This window comes from Salvelinus namaycush, chromosome 4, assembly GCF_016432855.1.
Source record: "Salvelinus namaycush isolate Seneca chromosome 4, SaNama_1.0, whole genome shotgun sequence".
Lineage (NCBI taxonomy): Eukaryota > Metazoa > Chordata > Actinopteri > Salmoniformes > Salmonidae > Salvelinus > Salvelinus namaycush.
The window spans coordinates 33,121,597-33,141,866 of NC_052310.1; the positions used below are offsets into that span (position 1 = coordinate 33,121,597).

At 42.0% G+C, this 20,270-nt stretch overlaps 1 protein-coding gene across 6 annotated transcripts in view; it reads left to right on the forward strand.

Annotated features, from left to right (window-relative positions):
* LOC120046447 (LIM domain-binding protein 1-A) overlaps nt 1-12,528 on the forward strand; it is a 30,793-nt gene extending 18,265 nt beyond the window's left edge. Inside the window, exons 2-11 of one of the 6 annotated variants that reach the window (XM_038991689.1) lie at nt 3,657-3,762; nt 3,875-3,919; nt 4,047-4,122; nt 4,235-4,337; nt 8,055-8,227; nt 8,514-8,636; nt 8,818-8,901; nt 9,056-9,179; nt 9,401-9,543; nt 10,732-12,528. In XM_038991689.1, the coding sequence (XP_038847617.1) occupies nt 3,743-3,762; nt 3,875-3,919; nt 4,047-4,122; nt 4,235-4,337; nt 8,055-8,227; nt 8,514-8,636; nt 8,818-8,901; nt 9,056-9,179; nt 9,401-9,543; nt 10,732-10,971 (1,131 nt within the window). In that variant the 5' untranslated portion in view covers nt 3,657-3,742 and the 3' untranslated portion in view covers nt 10,972-12,528. The remainder of the gene's footprint in view (nt 1-3,656; nt 3,763-3,874; nt 3,920-4,046; nt 4,123-4,234; nt 4,338-8,054; nt 8,228-8,513; nt 8,637-8,817; nt 8,902-9,055; nt 9,180-9,400; nt 9,544-10,731) is intronic. The other 5 variants (XM_038991692.1, XM_038991691.1, XM_038991693.1 and 2 more) reach the window with 5 other exon arrangements.
* Nucleotides 12,529-20,270: the final 7,742 nt, after the last annotated feature.

Below are 20,270 nucleotides of genomic sequence, written 5' to 3' on the forward strand. Positions count from 1 at the left end.
AAGAGACGGAGGCTAAGTTTAAGCTAATAACCCATCTCCCATTAGCAAAATATAAGGCTTATACGGCATTGAATGTATTACCTGAAAGCGGTAGGCTAGGACATCCTATCTATATGCCTTAATCAATCTTGAAAAGGATTGTCTATTTCGGATGCAATTTGAATAGAATTGAGAGAATGATTGCGCGTGCACTGATTTAATGTAAAGATTATTTGAGTGATAGGCTGTTTTTAAAATGGCAGCTGCAATAAAATAAAATCTTTACAATTAAGGTGACCCATGAAAGCCAGATGGAGATGTGTAAATTACACACGCGTTCGGTCCTTATATTAATGTAGAATAGGCTATGCTGCAGCAAATATAGGGCCATCCTGTCATAAGAAAAAAAGTTACCATGATAGGTCTACATGCATTTTGAACTGCACTCTGTACTGAGATGGGCTGTATGTCCCCACCCTGAGCTTTGATTAATCATGCAGAGAGAAGGCAGTAGAGTAGCCAGATTTAGACATCACATATAATTTAACAGTTCCATTTCACATCATGCTGTTCATATAAATAATTTATTTATCCTGGGAAAAGGGAGTGGTTTTGGTATGGTAAATATCAGGGTCCCGCCGTTCAACCCTAAGCAGAATAGATGATAATAAGAGTAAGAATAAGGAACGGAGTAGCAGCGGCAGATGACTGAAAGTTTGTGTACAGTCGTGGCCAAGTTTTGAGAATGACACAAATATAAATGTTCAAAGTCTGCTGCCTCAGTTTGTATGATGGCAATTTGCATATACTCCAGAATGTTATGAAGAGTGATCAGATGAATTGCAATAAATTGCAAAGTCCCTCTTTGCCATGCAAATGAACTGAATCCCCAAAAAACATTTCCACTGCATTTCAGCCCTGCCACAAAAGGACCAGCTGACATCAGCCTTTTCCAGCATGATGGAGCACTTTGCCATAAGGCAAAAGTGATTACTAAGTAGCTCGGGGAACAGAACATTGATATTTTGGGTCCATGGCCAGGAAACTCCCCAGACCTTAACCTCTTTGCGCACAGATCCCTTTAGCGGGATCATTTCCCTAAACAACCGCTGAATTGCAGGGCGCCAAACTCAAAAATATTACAAAAAATATTAATAATCATGCAATCACAAGTGAAATATACCAAAACACAGCTTAGCTTGTTGTTAATCCACCTATCGTGTCAGATTTTGAAAATATGCTTTACAGAGAAAGAAATCCAAGCTTTTGTGAGTGTATCAATCAATGCTAGAACAGCTAGCCCCAAATTAGCATGGTCACGAAAGTCAGAAAAGCAATAAAATTAATTGCTTACCTTTAATCTTCGGATGTTTGCACTCACGAGACTCCCAGTTACACAATAAATGTTATTTTTGTTCGATAAATATTACTTTTATAGCAGAAAAACGCCATTTGGGTTGCGCGTTATGTTCAGAAAACTACAGCCTCGTTCCGGTGCTGAAAGGCAGAAGAAAATTCCCAAACGTATCAGATACAAAAATATTACAAAAAATATTTATAATCATGCAATCACAAGTGAAATATACCAAAACACAGCTTAGCTTGTTGTTAATCCACCTATCGTGTCAGATTTTGAAAATATGCTTTGCAACGAAAGCAATCTAAGCTTTTGTGAGTGTATCAATCAATGCTAGAACAGTTAACCTTATATTAGCTTGGTCACGAAAGTCAGAAAAGCAATAAAATGAATCGCTTACCTTTGATAATCTTCGGATGTTTGCACTCACGAGACTCCCAGTTACACAACAAATGTTATTTTTGTTCTATAAATATTACTTTTATAACAAAAAACGCCATTTGGGTTGCGCGTTTTCAGAAAACTATAGCCTCGTTCCGTTCGACAAATTCCAAAAAGTATCCGTAATGGTCGTAGAAACATGTCAAATGTTTTTTATAATCAATCCTCAGGTTGTTTTTAACAAACATAATAGATAATATTTCAACCGGACCGTAACCTATTCAATAAGAGAGAAAGGGAAAATGGAGAGCTCCCCTATCACGTGCAGGAACTATTCAGAGGACACCTGACTACTTTTGAAAAATCTCGTTCATTTTTCAAAATAAAAGCCTAGTCACAGCCTGAGGAAGCAATTGGAAAATTCTCAACTTTTGGCCACGACTGTATGTATGTATGTGTGTGTGTGTGTGTATATATATATATATATATATATTACTACCGGTCAAAAGTTTGGGGTCACTTAGAAATGTCCTTGTTTTTGCAAGAAAAGCACATTTTTTCCATTAAAATAACATCAATTGATCAGAAATAAAGTGTAGACATGTTGTAAATGACTATTGTAGCTGGAAACGGCAGCTTTATAAAAAAAAAAATAATAATAATAATTAAAAAAAACATATCTACAAAGGCCCATTATCAGCAACCATCAGTCCTGTTTTCCAATGGCACGTTATCTAATCCAAGTTTATAATTTTAAAAGGCTAATTTTGCAATCATGTTAGCACAGCTGAATGCTGTGGTTCTGATTTACAGAAGCAATACAACTGGCCTTCTTTAGACTAGTTGAGTATCTGGAACATCAGCATTTGTGGGTTCAATTACAGGCTCAAAATTGCCAGAAACAAACAACTTTCTTCTGAAACTCGTTAGTCTATTCTTGTTCTGAGAAATGAAAGCTATTCCATGCGAGAAATTGCCAAGAAACTGAAGATCTTGTTCAACGCTGTGTACTACTCCCTTAACAGAACAGCGCAAACTGGCCCTAACCAGAATAGAAAGAGGGGGAGGCCCTGGTGCACAACTGAGCAAGAGGACAAGTACAGTATCTAGTTTGAGAAACAGACACCTCACAAGTCATCAACTGGCAGCTTCATTAAATAGTACCCGCAAAACACCAGTCTCAACGTCAACAGTGAAGAGGCGACTCCGGGATGCTGGCCTTCTAGACAGAGTTCCTCTGTCCAGGGTCTGTGATCTTTTCTTTTTATTGGCCAGTCTGAGATATGGCCTTTTCTTTGCAACTCTGCCAAGAAGGCCAGCATCTGATGTTGAGACTGGTGTTTTGCGGGTGCTATTTATTGAAGCTGCCAGTTGAGGACTTGTGCGGTGTCTGTTTCTCTTACTAGACACTAGTCCTCTTGCTCAATTGCAAAATGATTTGCATTACTTGTCCTCTTGCTCAATTGCAAAATGGTTTTCTAATGATCAATTAGCCTTTTAAAATTATAAACTTGGATTGGGTAACACAACGTGCCATTGGAACACAAAAATAATGGTTGCTGATAATGGGCCGATGTAGATATTCCATAAAAGAATCAGCCATTTTCAGCTATAATAGTCATTTACAACATTAACAATGTCTACAATGTATTCTGATCCATTTGTTGTTTTAATGGACAAAAAATATGCTTTTCTTTCAAGAACAAGGACATTTCTAAGTGACCCCGAACTCATGAACGGGTGTGTGTGTGTATGTATATTCAGTGCAAGATAGGGTCAATGCAATGTAACTGTTTAGCAGTCTTATCTTATGGCTCAATCGTGGGGCGTGTTGGTGCGAGGCTACAATTCATTGGTTGATTTTGTTGTTGTTGCTGCGGGCTGTGTACAGATCACCACGTCGCTCAATCTCCTTTTTCCTCTCTGTCTCTCTCTCCAGGCTGTTCATCTAAGTCGTTCAAGCTGTACTCCCCCAAGGAGCCCGGCCCTAACGGCAGCTCCTTCCCCCCGTTCCACCCCGGCACCATGCTGGACAGAGATGTGGGGTAGGACACACACCTTCCACTTAGCTCATACTGTTAGTACTGTAGGTTGGTGCTATGAATACCTATATAATTATTATAATACATTTTGACTCTCGCCTGTCTGTCTCTGCAGGCCAACACCAATGTACCCCCCTTCATACCTAGAGCCTGGCATTGGGTGAGTACACCGACTGAGCATCCATAACAGATTCAACCCTCACCCCTCAGCCCTCCAAAAAGTGTTGGGGCAAAACTTTCAACCGGAAAATAAAGTTGTGTACTGACCCTGCTCTGTCCTGTTGCAGGAGACCTACACCATACGGCAACCAGACAGACTACAGGATATTTGAGCTCAACAAGCGGCTACAGAACTGGACAGAGGTGAAAGCCCAACACACACACACACAAACTCAATTATTCCGGTTGTCAGTCTTACTGTGTAAGACTCTGACAACTTGTGATGGCAGATTTATTAATTTATTGTGTGTTGTAGGACTGTGACAATCTCTGGTGGGATGCCTTCACCACAGAGTTCTTTGAAGATGATGCCATGCTGACCATCACCTTTTGTCTGGAGGACGGGCCCAAACGATACAGTAAGACACACTTAGACTTTCAGGGAGGCTTTAAAATGGGATCGTATAGATTTCACCCTGTTACACATTATGGTTACAATCTTTATTTTGCACAAGAGTATTAGGGCCAAGTGAAGAGGGAAATAATCTATGAATGGTGATTGGTGAGGGGATTTTGTGTGTAAAATCATATTTGGGGAAAAAAAGTCTAAATATTATATTATAAAACATATAATATTTGGAGAATAAAGTCACTATCTCCAGAATAAAGTATTTCTTTAATAGGCTACAGCAGGATATTCTTCTCAGCCATAATCGCACTGACATGCGACTGCTGGGATTAGTATGGTACACAGGTGTATGGAATACATATTAGGAACTCTCATTCTTCACCCCTCCCCTTGTCAAGTGTCAGTCCTTCTCCTCAATCTTCCTCACCCCTGCATTAGTCAAGCCTCACTTCTCCTTCTCACCCTTGCACTCATTTATTCACAATGAGCTTTTACATTGGCCAAAAAAACATGCTAAGAGCTGACAACACATGGAGGTATAATATTTGGAAAATGTAGCTGCAATTAAGAAATACCATAATTTGCTATGATTAAATTGATTTCCATTACAAAGTTACTAGCTATGGATGTCGTAGGCACTCCAGTGGCTGCATAGGTCCACATGGGAAAATTGAAATGTGGTACGGAGGCAATCTTTCACCATTCAGTCATGCCTGAATTCAAGCAATAAGACAGAGTTTACATTATTTTGTATTATAACTCCCGTCCAAATGTTGTGAATTATATATATATATATTAATGTCAGTCACCAATCAACTCCCATTACTCTTAAGTTACTTCAACCAGTGATGTTTAGCTATGCAAGCTATTCTACCAGTCTGTCTTAAAGTATAACAATATCACCAATGTATGTTGTATTGGACATTTCAAACATTCCCAGCTAATGAGAAAACAGTCATGGTATTTAATTGAAGAGAATGAAGAAGATTTAACAAGGCAACCTTGAGGCTAATTTGTACGGGCGCCAACGGCAGATTGAGGGATCTTTACACCCCTACCCCAGTAGAGGTGCGTGGCCATTGAAACGTAATTCCTTGAGGGACTATGTAAACACAACCTATTACAGTCTTAGAATTCTGGTACACCACCATAGCTTAATACAGCTAAATAACATGGGTTTGTTTAATCAATTAAAGAATTTCATGCCCATTTCAAACATAAGCAAATGAATTGGGTATTACTAACTGATCCTGCTATGTAACTAGACCTACCCAATCTAGTTTAGGGGCTAGCTATCCTGTAAATAAGAGCATAGCTAGCTAGCAAGCAAGTGAAGTTCTCTAGTTTGTGTATGTAAACGTATATAATTTCCCTAAACTATTCTTGCTAGTACCTTTTGAAATTAATATATCACCATGAGGATAAATGATCATTCCTAGCTGGCTCTTTAAATGTACATGTATTTCGGCCAATAGTCATGGTCATTGTAATTTAAAAAGAAAGAATGTGGTGTAACGCAAGGGTGAGAACTGACTGATGCACAGATGAGAGCGATGAGGCAGGATTATACCTGACCAATGCAGGGGTGAGGATTGAGAATGTGGGGTGATGCTGAACTAGTGCAGGGCTGATACTTGACTGGGGGAGGGGTGAGGTCTGAGGAGGAGGAATGATAAAATTCCTAATACACTATATATATACAAAAGTATGTGGACACCCCTTATAAAATTGAGCACACAGCCATGCAATTTCCATAGACAATCATTGGCAGTAGAATGGCCTAACTGAAGAGCTCAGTGACTTTCAACCTGGCACCGTCATAGGATGCCACTTTGCCAACAAGTCAGTTAGTCAAATTTCTGCCCTGCTAGAGCTTCGCCGTTCAACTGTAAGTGCTGTTATTGTGAAGTGGAAACGTGTAGGCGCAACAACAGCTCAGCCGCGAAGTGGTAAGCCACACAAGCTCACAGAACTGGATTGCTCAGTGCTGAAGCACCCAGCGCGTAATAGTCATATGTCCTCGGTTGCAACACTCACTACAAACTGCCCCTGGAAGCAACATCTGCACAAGAACTGTTCGTTGGGAGCTTAATGAAATGGGTTTCCATGGCCGAGCAGCGACACACAAGCCCAAGATCACCATGCACAATGCCAAGTGTCGGCTGGAGTGGTGTAAAGCTCTCCGCCATTGGACTCTGGAGCAGTGGAAACGCGTTCTCTGGAGTGATGAATCACGCTTCACCATCTGGCAGTCCGACGGACGAATCTGGGTTTTGCGGCTGCCAGGAGAACGCTACCTGCACGAGTGCATAGTGCCAACTGTAAAGTTTGGTGGATGAGGAATAATGGTGTGGGGCTGTTTTTCATGGTATGAGCTAGGCCCCTTAGTTCCAGTGTAGGGAAAGCTTAACGCTACAGCAAACAATGATATTCTAGACGATTCTGTGCAATTTTGTTGTAACAGTTTGGGGAAGGCCCTTTCCTGTTTCAGCATGACAATGCCCCCGTGCACAAAACGAGGTCCGTAAAGAAAAGGTTTGTTGAGATTGGTGTGGAAGAACTTGACTGGCCTGCACAGAGCCCTGACCTCAACCCCATTGAACACCTTTGGGATGAATTGGAACACCAACTGCGAGCCAGGCCTAATCACCCAACATCACTGTTTGTGGCTGAATGGAAGCAAGTCCCCGCAGAAATGTTCCGACATCTAGTGGAAAGCCTTCCCAGCAAAGTGGGGACTAACTCCATAGTAATGCCCATGATTTTGGAATGAGATGTTTGACGAGCAGGTGTCCACATACTTTTGGTCATATATTCTGTATAATATTGTTGATTTCACTTTGCAATAAGCTCTCTCATCCAAGTCGGTGTGGTTCCTCCTTCTGAAAACACCTTATCTGCGGCACAAGGTCCTAATACTTATAATAATATTATGTGCTAAAAGAGTAAGGATTTCCTCGTTTTTAAAGCCAATTCCAAATTATAGTTTCACCGAATGATATATATAAACCTTGGATTGCTGATGCTATGTATTGGCTTTTGAGAGGCTTTGAAGCCACCTGTCGGCCATACTGGCACTCCCCAGTAGGATCAGTCTTCCATAGGAATGAATGGGATTCTACAGTGTTTCAATGAAATGTTTCAAGGACAAAATCACATGTATTTAAGGTTGTTTTTTTTGTAGTGGGGACAGTAACATTAGTAATAAAAAAAGACACATTAAGGAAAATTGTGATGCTTTTATGTTTAGCTTACATAATATAACTAAAATGTATTAAATATATTTCTATAGGTTCCAAATTATATATTTTTCCCAATGGTGGTTTTAGTTCCAAGATGGAGGCACGGTTGCTTCAACACAGCACCCCCTGTCAGTCATGTTGTGTGTGTATATATAAATCATTGGTTTCACCAGGTCATCTAACTCAGGCATTTCAACGGTAGTGCACAGCAACAGGGAGGCATGCAATTAACCAAATCCCCCACTTTAATCTTGAAATATAACTGCCACTTTATTCTCACAATTGAGTTTATTCTCAATGTTTAATTTATTCTCGAACTGAAATTTCCAGTTCTAAATATTTTGACTTTATTATCAACATTGATATTTTATCTATGCAAAAATACTTGTTAGTACAAAACATTTTTTTTCACTCTTCGCTTATTCCTAATACTCGTCCGTAGTATTTTATACAAAGGAATGTCATTAAATTATTCCTCTCCCTAGCTATCGGCCGGACATTGATCCCACGGTACTTCCGGAGTATCTTTGAAGGGGGCGCCACTGAGCTGTTCTACACATTGAAACACCCTAAAGAGTCATTCCACAGTAACTTTGTGTCTCTAGACTGTGACCAGTGCACCATGGTTACACAGAACGGCAAGCCCATGTTCACACAGGTACGTAAATACACTTTCTCGTCCATTTGAACATACAGATACTGTTGTACACATTTCATTCTCCATTTGCAAATACATATTTCATTCTCTATTTGCAAGCACACATTTAACTCTCAATTGCAAATACACATTGCGTTCTGCATTTCCAAATCCTCAAATGTCCCATTTAAAGTTCCACAACTCAACAAATCCAAACACTAATTTCAGTCCCCCCCACACACACACACAATGCTTTATTTTTTCCTCTCTCGTCCTTTGTTTGACCTCTAACTTCTCTCCCCTCTAGGTGTGTGTGGAGGGTCGTTTATACCTGGAGTTCATGTTTGACGACATGATGAGGATCAAGACTTGGCACTTTAGCATCAGACAACACAGAGAGGTCCTGCCTCGTAGCATACTAGCTATGCACGTGAGTCACACTTTAAAAACTTTATTTGAATCCACAAATCACATTACAGTCCAAAAGGATTAATTTACATTTCAATGATCATTCACAATTAAAAGGTCACAGAAACAGTTATTGATTGATTGCCGGTGTTACTGACCACCATTCAGTCATTGCTTCTCTGCTCTCCTCCCCCTCTTCCAAGGTGCAGGACCCTCAGATGCTGGACCAGCTGGCCAAAAACATCACAAGATGTGGTCTGTCCAACTCCACACTCAACTACCTTAGGGTAAGTCACGCCCAGTTACTGCTTGAAGTAGAATGAAAAGGGTGGTTGTACTCACTTTAATTTGGCCATACCGGGGTTCCTACCGAGCTGGCGTTCTACTAGAGGTGCTGAAGTATTGGTAGTCTGACTGTCAATGTCTTTCTCTTTCCTCTAGCTGTGTGTGATATTGGAGCCAATGCAGGAGTTGATGTCCAGACACAAGACCTACAGTCTGAGTCCCAGAGACTGTCTCAAGACCTGTCTCTTCCAAAAGTGGCAACGCATGGTGGCCCCACCAGGTAAACACACACAGTCATCACACTCTCTGTATACAGACAACACACTTATATGGTGAACCAAACTTGGGTGATGAGTAACCTGATCAAGACCTGAAGCCTAGGCTCTAACTCAGCAGCCTTACACTGTCATGTGGTGTGTCGATGAAAAGGATTTGAACTCTGTCAGAGACACACACACTGCAGATCTCAGTAACACCTCTCCCCCTCTCCATAATATACAGCTGAGCCGGCCAGACAAGCGCCCAACAAGCGGAGGAAAAGGAAGATGTCTGGCGGTAGCAACATGAGCGCTGGAGGAGGGAACAACAACAACAGCAAGAAGAAGAGTCCTGCTAACAACTTCCCCCTCTCCACACAGGTACCTGTAAGCATCCCATCTACATGACCTTGTGGGGAGCGGGGAACGATAGGGGTTTGGACCTGGGAACGATAGGGGTTTGGAGCGGGGAACGATAGGGGTTTGGAGGTGGGGTGGGGAGAGAGTGACGGGGTGGGGTTGGGACAGGTAACATGGGGGAGTGTGGGGTCAGGAAAGATGGAGATGGGGGCTGGTATGATAAGGATATGAGTTCAAGGCAGGGTTGTTTGGGATAGGGGAATGCAGAATAGGGGTTGAGAGGAGGAAGGGTGGAGGTGGGGCATTTGGTCTTAAAATCAGAGTGGGGAAAGTAGGCTATGGGTATTGGGGGATAGTGCGAGTGTATATTATGCTTATGATACCAAAGACTCCCTGTCTGACGTGAGCTAGTGCTGGGCAGTACCTGGTCCTCTGGGGCCGCACTCTCATTCAGTAGGTAGACATTACCCCTTACCGCTGGCCCAGGATCAGATACAATATCATCCCTCTAACTATTAAAGTTAGGAGTGGAGATATGCCAATCTGATCCTATATTGTGGTTAGGGATAGCGTCTACCTGGAGCGGGTGAGACATGCCGCTCAATCTGCTTTATCGTCCTACAACCTTAAAAGCCGCATCTACCTGAGCCTATCAAAACATAGAATTCACAGGCAGCTGAGCAGCTATTGATTGAGTGAGCCAATGAGACCTGAGGTGGAATGAAAACCCCCATGATGCAGCACTCAAGAATTAGGGCTGCCCACCGCTGACCAACAGGGAAGGGCGATATTACCCAAATCCCTGGAACAGAGGCTGGCATTGGGCCTGTTGTAGATGTTGTTGAATATTTGGGCTGGGTGCCTGAAACCCAGAGTTATGTCTGATTGTGAGTGGGGTGAGCATGGATGGGCAGTCACTGAATATTACAGACTCTGAAACATGAATTATCCTTATTTTCAGAGGTCCCAAAAAGCTTTACTTTAAAATGTCCATATCATTTTAGGCCTTCAAGGACCTAAAGGATATGTAAAATATTAATCATAAAAACACTTTATATCCCATAAGTCTCATCTAGCCCAAAACTCACCATTACGAGTAACAACGGTAGTCCCAGCCCCATCCATCCCATTTTCTAAGTCCTTTGGGATCGTCCATGCTCGGTTCTCCCCCATGGTTGTGGGGATAATGTTCCGGCCCTTGCTGTCCCTCTCTAGGACGTGATGATGGTGGGCGAGCCCACTCTGATGGGAGGGGAGTTTGGAGACGAGGATGAGCGTCTGATCACACGGCTGGAGAATGGCCAGTTCGACACGGCCAATGGAGGGGGGGGCCTGGAGGACGAGGACAGTTTCGGCAGCTCCCCCGCCCTGGGGGGCGCGAACTCACCCTGGAACAACAACAAGACCCCCAACAGCCAGGACAGCAAGAACAACGACTCCCAGTCCTCACAGTAGAGCCACAACCATAAACCCTAACTCAGCACCCAGATGCGCTACTCATTTACCTGCAGAATGAATCGCTACTCACGCTCTCTCGCACATGCTCAGTGGTGTTCAACCCCGGCCCTCTTCTCCTGGCTCCCCTCGCTTATCAGCGCTAGGCCTGACTCTGCTCTTTTAGTGTGTGTGCTTACCGGTCAGAGTGTTAGAGTCAGAGCTGGATTCTGCCTTTTATGATCACAGTGCTAGCCGTCACGGCCATATTGGCGGGTTCTTGTTCCAACCTCGGGTCTCTGGGTGTGTTGCCTTGACAACGTACCTCTGTTTCTGTTGTGCTCACCTCACAGGGAAGGAATACCTAGCTTTATTTATTATCTCTTAGATTTAGCAGAATAAAAAGTATTGTGTGCACTACAGCATAAATCCAACGTTCAGTTTTTAAAAACGAAATTATTTGTTTTGTAGGACCTGGTTGGAACAAAAACCTGTACACTGCCGGAGCTTGAGGACCGGAGTTGAGAACCACTACGCTAAACCTTAAACACACAACACACACACAACCAACACATACACACACAAGGGTACCGGAGAGCGGTCCTACCCACCTGGACCAGAGCGCCTGGCCATACAGAAGTGGGTTTTAATGTTCTATGTTTTTAATTTGATTTCAATTTTTTATTTTTATATCAATTTCTAAAAATGAAACAGACAAGCAAAAACAAAGTAAAAAACACCCCTGAATATTCTTTGCACTTTTTTCCACTGACTTCAATCTATTTTTCTTATGAATTGATGGTGTTTTGTTCTTTTTTATTATGGCTTATATGAAGAAATTGTAAAGATTCAGAAACCTGTGACTGGAGAGGAGAATCAACGGTATATAACTGTATAATTATTACTGTTAGATCATTTGTATTATTGTGATTGATTGCTACTTCTATGTAATATTGTGTTGTCTATGTCTGAATCAGTATGTAGCCTGTCGGTGTCAGATATGGTTATAACGAAGCCCAGTGTTTCTGATCTGAAGGGAAAGGCCACCTCTTTAGTGTTCAAGGCTGTGCCTTTAATGGCACCTATTCCCCATGTAGTGAACTATTTTTGACAAGGACCTATAGGGCTATGGGCAAAAGTTAGTGCACTTAGAGGATAGGGCTGCATCCCAAGTGGCACCCTATCCTCTGTCTACTTATCTGCTCAGTACCTTGTGTCCACACCTCAGACAATGTTTGTTTCTCTCCGATTTGCTACTTGAAACATTTGAAGACAATTTTGACAAGGCATTGTAAGATTTAAGATAAACATTTAGTTGTTTTCCCAAACATTTTATCACAATTTTTGAAAGCTACAGACCAAGAAGTTACTTTGCAAGATCTTTATAAATATCGATCCCCAACATACTATTGGTTTGTATTAGAATCATTTTGTGGGCTTTTCCCCCCTCATGTTTTATGTGTCTTTGTGCTTGTATATTTAAAGGTAGTTTCTGTATAATTGTAATTCTATGTATTCTGCCTTAGGGTGTTGATCTAAGGCATCTCTCTAAAGTAAAGATACAAAAATACAATCCTTTTTGAACCGTTTGGAAAATACATTCAATGAGCTTGGCTATGAATTTGGGTTCAACATACAATTTATTGATTTTTCTATGTCAATGGAGTCTGTCTGGCTTAAATTCACAAGCTCATGTACAATATCCATGTCTTTGCCTCCAATGTCAGATGTTGGTGGGCTGCTCTGGCTGTCATCTAAACTATACTTTACCATGTCAATAACTCACACCAATGTCACTTTATCAACATTCAGATGTATGAGAAGAGTAAAAAAGGGCAATAATTTCAAATGGTGTAGCATATGTTTCTCATAGTTATCTTCACATGATTTTCAGTCAAGTCAATACAGTGATGAATGAATCCTCTGGTTTCTCTGTGCATAGTTGGTGTAGATACTAAGTTTCACCACCAGGGGTCTCTCCTGAGCTCCATGACAAGTTGAGCAGCCCACCAAGTCCACAGGATCAACCCTCTCAAGCTCTCTAAATCCACTCAGACATCACGAGACTTAACTGTATAATGTTTGACTATCCAATCATGTTCTCTAACATCCCTGTCTTCTGGTCCAGCACTTCTGCAGAGTGACTGAATAGAAAACTGAGGGCACGCCTTAAATCACACCATTTCCCCTAAATAGGGCATCCCCACCTGTGGTGTACTAAACTCAGCAAAAAAAGAAACGTCCTCTCACTGTCAACTGCGTTTATTTTCAGCAAACTTAACGTGTAAATATTTGTATGAACATAACAAGATTCAACAACTGAGACAAACTGAACAAGTTCCACAGACATGTGACTAACAGAAATGGAATAATGTGTCCCTGAACAAAGGGGGGGTCAAAAGTAACAGTCAGTATCTGGTGTGGCCAGCAGCTGCATTAAGTACTGCAGTGTATCTCCTCATGGACTGCACCAGATTTGCCAGTTCTTGCTGTGAGATATTACCCCACTCCCACCAAGGCACCTGCAAGTTCCTGGACATTTCTGGGGAGAATGGCCCTTGTCACCCTCCGATCCAATAGGTCCCAGACGTGCTCAATGGGATTCAGATCTGGGTTCTTCGCTGGCCATGGCAGAACACTGACATTCCTGTCTTGCAGGAAATCACGCACAGAACGAGCAGCATGGCTGGTGGCATTGTTATGCTGGAGGGTCATGTCAGGATGAGCCTGCAGTAAGGGAGGAGGATGTCTTCCCTTTAATGCACAGCGTTGAGATTGCCTGCAATGACAACAAGCTCAGTCCGATGATGCTGTGACACACCGCCCCAGACCATGACGGACCCTCCACCTCCAAATTGATCCCGCTTCAGAGTACAGGCCTCGGTGTAACGCTCATTCCTTCGACGATAAACGCAAATCCGACCATCACCCCTGGTGAGACAAAACCGCGACTCGTCAGTGAAGAGCACTTTTTGCCAGTCCTGTCTGGTCCAGCGACGGTGGGTTTGTGCCCATAGGTGACGTTGTTGCCGGTGATGTCTGGTGAGGACCTGCCTTACAACAGGCCTACAAGTCCTCAGTCCAGCCTCTCTCAGCCTATTGAGAACAGTCTGAGCACTGATGGAGGGATTGTGCGTTCCTGGTGTAACTCAGGCAGTTGTTGCCATCCTGTACCTGTCCCGCAGGTGTGATGTTCGGATGTACCGATCCTGTGCAGGTGTTGTTACACGTGGTCTGCCACTGCGAGGACGATCAGCTGTCTGTCCTGTAGCGCTGTCTTAGGCGTCTCACAGTACGGACATTGCAATTTATTGCCCTGTCCACATCTGCAGTCCTCATGCCTCCTTGCAGCATGCCTAAGGCACGTACACACAGATGAGCAGGGACCCTGGGCATCTTTCTTTTGGTGTTTTTCAGAGTCAGTAGAAAGGCCTCTTTAGTGTCCTAAGTTTTCATAACTGTGACCTTAATTGCCTACCGTCTGTAAGCTGTTAGTGTCTTATCGACCGTTTCATAGGTGCATGTTCATTGTTTATGGTTCATTAAACAAGCATAGGAAACAGTATTTAAACCCTTTACAATGAAGTTATTTTGATTTTTACGAATTATCTTTGAAAGACAGGGTCCTGAAAAAGGGACGTTTCTTTTTTTGCTGAGTTTATATAAGGAGTAGGGTGTGATTTGAGTCTGAGTGGTGTGAAGTACCCATACTTGTTCCCGTTAGCGGCTCATGTCATGGGGGTTTGTTGATATGCAGTATATTATATTTTGCCTAGTTTCTGCCATTGATTTGTGTTAGGGTATCAATAAAGATTAATTTTCACTTAAGCACAGTTGACTGAGGCTCTTCACTTGTTCTGTCTGTTATTAGGGGCAAATACTAACTTCCGCTTAAGTCACACATTGATGTCAATAGGAAGTTAGGATTTGCCCCAGACTTACCTGCTGGCTTTGGGTGGCAGAATAGGTGTTTTTGATAGTACGCCTCTGAAGCTAGATGGACAGACTTTGGGTAAATTGTCCTTCATGTTAGCACGGAAATCTCCAAGACTAGAATGCAATTTCCATTCTAAAATATCACGTCTGTACCGGAAGACCGTTGATCCATTTGTGTTGTAGCAGATGTGATGTGGGAGATGATGACTAGGCTTGATAATGACTGACATTTCCATGGATGAGAGGTGGGTGTAAGAGTACTGGCTGAAGCTCTCCTATGCCAAGTGTATGATTCCCAATATGCTGAAACAGACTGCATAGCATTAGCAAGCCTTTGGGCTATACATTTTAGTGCAGATGAAAAAAGATTAGGAATATAAAGCAGACGTTATCGTTTACATTTCGGGCTCTAGCTGAAATGTCATTCATACTCTTGTACTCTTATCTTTATCCATTTTATACTGAATGTACAAAACATTAGAAACACCTTCCTAATATTGAGTTGCACCCCATTTTGCCCCCAGAACAGCCTCAGTTCGTCAGGGCATGGACTCGACAAGGTGTCGAATGTTTTCCACAGAGATGTTGACTCCAATGCTTCCCACAGTTGTGCCAAGTTGGCTGGAAATCCTTTGGGTGGTAGACCATTCTTGATACACACGGGAAACTTGAGCATGAAAAACCCAGCAGCGTTGCTGTTCTTGAAACACTCAAACCCAACAGCATTGCAGTTCTTGACAAAACCGGTGAACCTGGCACCTACTACCATACCCCGTTCAAAGGCACTTAACACTTTTTCTTGCCCATTCACCCTCTGAATGGCACATACACAATCTATGTCCCAAGGCTTTAAAATCCTTATTTAACATGTCTCCTCCCCTTCATCTACACTGATTGGTTTTAACAAGTGACATCAATAAAGGATCATAGCTTTCACCTGGTCAGACTGTTATGGAAAGCGCAGGTGTTCCTAATGTTTTGTACATAGTGTACATCACCTGTGTTTATGCTTTTCCTCTGGTATAATGCAGACCAGACAGTGACAGTGCTGCTGAAAGATTAGTGGAATCTGTGTGGGTAGCTGGACATGTAGGATGACTGACAGTGAAGGTGAACAGGTGGTCACGTGTCAGGTGACAGAAGAATGGATGAGACTGAGGCAGGAATTCCTTTAACCATAAAGTGGTATATTTACTGAGTAGTCTGTGCTGCATAACAAAGGAAACAAAATAACATGTATCCAATCAAATGCATAATCACAAAGATCAAATCATAACAATCATTCATTATTAACATAATTAGGGAATTCAACAATCCAGTTCATTAAGAAGTCAATAGTAATCACCCGTGAGTCATTTAGGCTCTTAACTATTTATCATAAATCATGAAATAAATACAAACAGTGAATGGTCATTCAATCTATAATCTCCTTTAGTTTGATATCAAAGTCGATCAGTTAGCAAACAATGACGTTTCTCATTTCACCCTTTCAATTGTCTTCATGTGTACATGTAATTAATTTAATTACATATTAACCCTATCGATTGCATAATTGGCCTATGAGGATCCGTGTGGACGCGATCATTTACAATTCACATTACACAATATGTTTGAAGCGCGCGCTCCAAGCCGCGCTCCGCGGTAATAGCTATAAACAATAACTGATGGCCCACTCTCCCGATCGCAACAGATAGTTCAGATGAAAGATAACAGAGTCGGTGGACTTACGTGGATACATGGACGCACAGAACTTCTCGAGCAGACAGAGTTAAGGAAGAGAAAGCAGCGAGATCAGGCGATGCCGTTTTCCTCCTTTTATGTGGATGAGATCTGTCGGTCATTGCCACCTGACCTAATTAAAGCGCCCCTGGCCCAGTTGAGTAAGTGGCCATGAATTAAAGGATTATTCCACCAACTCCATGGGCCTTTTCTACAGCTGCCATCTTTCTTAGGAACAAGCCAATCCAGAGATCAGCCACGTCATACCACATTGCATGCAATGAAACTCCTAGACATTGATCTGTCAGTTTTGGGTTTAAACCCCTAATGGTTAATGTTGGGATTGGGGAAAGATGCACAGATCCTGGATCTGTTCCTATGGGCAACTTTCACTTGTTCTGAATCCCAAACTTTTAAGATCCACATGAGTGCTTAAGGGGGAGGGTGGGGGAATTTAGCACAGGTGAAAGTTGCCATTGGGCAAGGGGGATTGTTTCTGGACAGGGCCTGTGTGTTTTTTAGGCGGTAGGGTCAAAGTTCAGCAGCACTTGCTAGGAGATTGTGTAAATGGGTTATCAGGGTCGGCTCAGGTAGAGCGATAGACTGATTAACAGACGCCATGGGTGGTGAACTTCAAGACGCAGGATACTGTTGGAGCTAGATACACAAGCATTTCGCTACACCCGCAATAACATTGCTAAACACGCATGTGACCAATAAGATTTGATTTAGAGATGGAGGAGAGTCGGAGGTCATTGCTCACATCAAGAGGATAGGTCAGTGTTTATCTTTGCCAGGAAGTGGTAAGCTACTCTGCTATTAAGCCTTATTTAAAATACAGCTTCAATTAAAACTAGACTTTGAGAACCAAAAATAGATCAGTGCCAGCTAACCATCTATCTGAGGGAACATCCCAGGGATGTGTAGGAGAAACAGTCTGAGATAAACATTTCAGCTCTCTGGTAAGCTCCATTCTGTTTTTTACAGTAAAAGGCCTTTTATACGCCTGAGTTTAAACAGGGACATTTGAATTATGGAAAATCTGTTTTTCTCTTGTGCTATGCAAATGTACAGTACCACCTCTCTCTCTGGCCCGATGACAAAAGATAACATGTTCACTTTGGATTACAGTCAATCTTGCATGCAAAATAGGCCTGTGTGATAGAATATGTCACACGTAATGTAGACCGGAATGAATTTAATTAGTTTTGTCTGCCTTTGAATGAAGGGAAATGTAATGTTAAATGGCAAAAAAGTATCTAGCATTTCTACTTATGACGGAAGTGTCCAACCGAATGTCTGTATTTGATGCAGCCTCCATCTTGATGGTAAGCGTGTCCTGTCATCTGGGTCACATATCCTCAGGTAAGGATGCTCTATAAATGACACTAAACACGCAGAACTCCTGTTCAAACAAAACTATCATGTTCTGTTTTAAAACATTATTTTATTGCCCTGACCTACTAGTTGTATGGTGGTTATAAGCTCTTATATTCCAGTAGGGGCCTGTTATTTTGACGCTGATGGCTTTTATGTGATCAAGACATATTTTATTTATTTTTGACATTCCAAGCCAACCTAAAATGGGACACGCACATCAACATTACTACCAAAGGTAACCGAAGGCTCTTCATGATGAACCACCGTTGAATGAATGCGTAAAAATAACTTTCTTGAAAAAGCATTAATTCATTAGATAACTATTTAAAGTAGGCATTCAAGCATAAGTCATAAGCATGTATAACATTTATAATGGCATTAATAGTTTTTTTTAGGGTGTGTCTCATTCACCAGCTCTCAACCCAATTGAACATTTATGGGAGTTTCTGGATTGGCACCTGAGAAAGCATTTCCACCACCATCAAAAAAAATAAAATAAATGGAATTTCTTGTGGAAGAATGGTGTCGCATCCCTCCAAAAGAGTTCTAGAGACTTGTAGAATTTATGCCAAGGCGCATAGAAGCTGCTCTGAGGGCTTGTGGTGACCCAACTCCCTAATACACTTTGTTGGTGTTTCCTTTGTTTTAGCAGTTACCTGTTTGGTCTAATTAATGTGGCCAACCTTCTTAAAATATTAGAAAATACTTTATCTATTTCTATGTCCGGTAAATGACAGTGATGGCTAAGTAACGTTCACGTTTTCAAACTTAGTCTATTTGAGCTTTGTTGGGCTATAGTTAACATTTCCTGGCGATGTTCCATTGTCCACTTGGGTTTGTGGTCAATGTATACTGTAGTAGCCTTTCACTGCTAAAAAGCAAACACCCGCTCCTCAAAGTATGTGTTTTGCTCTCTCCCTCCCGACTGTCTCTCTCATCCAGTTAAGACCCTCCTGTTCTCCCTCCCAAATCCTTTCTTCCATCCCTCTATTGTCAGTATTTCGCAGAGAGGCAGTCAAATTAATAGCAGCAATAGTAGACCCTATCAGGTTTCTCAAGGAAGGGACTAACACACTCCCTCACACATCTGTGCTGTGTAGAGCGGAGACACACCTGCAAACACATACACTAGTGGAACCAAGGTAGAGACCGGAGACACACACACACACACACCTGTGCTTTGCAGATTGGTGACACACCTGTCCAGGAAGAGGACACACTCAAACTCACCTGGAGTATATACTTCACTCTCCTGCTTCACCTCTTTCCTGTCTCGACATAAGGAACAACAGGTAAAGTACTGTTTTCTGTCCCCCCCTTTTCCTCTCACCTCTCCGATATCTTTCTCCTCTATGGTCTCCAACACTCTACCTTCTTTCCTCTTCTCTCACACTCTTCTCCTGACTCTCTCTCCCCGTCTCTCTCTCACTTTCCTGTTATGTCTCATCTACTCCTCCACACACTTCCAGAACCTCAAACAGGTACAGGAGAAGTAGGCTAACACCTCTGCAGTTAGCATCCAGAGGCAATAGTAGTAGTTAAAAGTGTCGAGTTAGCTGTACAAGATATACATGTCTGCTGTTGTAATTGATTAAGCCACTATAGAGCCTATTTCCTGTAGAGGAGCTTTTAGGGTGGTTGAATACAGTTGAAGCAGCAGTAGTGAGAGTAGTGAGAGAGTGTTGGAGTTGGAGGACTGGTTGACTGTGTTCTGTCTGTTCCAATAGGACTGTGTACAAAGAAGCCTGCTCACTCTCTGCTCTACTCGCAACAGAACTCTGTTTACACTGTGGGAAGTGAGTGAGTGCTTTTTAGTCTGTACTTAATGTATTTTTCTTTCTTTCTCCGTTGTCCTAGTATTTGCCTTTCACAGGAACATGAGTAAATAAATATAACATACTGAAACTCATTGGACAATCAAATTGCATGTGACATTGCAATACTTTGAGTTTATGCAATCCTAGTAAAAGCTCTTTACTTTATATAGAGAATACCATTTTTATTTAACCTTTATTTAACTATTCTGTCACACAGTCTTAGTAAGCAGATCAGTGCCTGGTTTCCCCCTCCCATATTTCACCTCTGTCTGTCTGGTTAAAACTAAACAAACAGTAGTGATGCAGGTTGCTGTTTATGATGAACTGTTATGCAGTAGTGAGTGTCGATAGTCTGTTTTTCTATAAACACTCACTGTGTGGTGTTGCGTTATGGAAAGTTTTTCTTGTTTTTGGTGATCTGTCTCGTGTCTTTTTTTATTGATATAGGAACAGCAAATGTGAAATTAC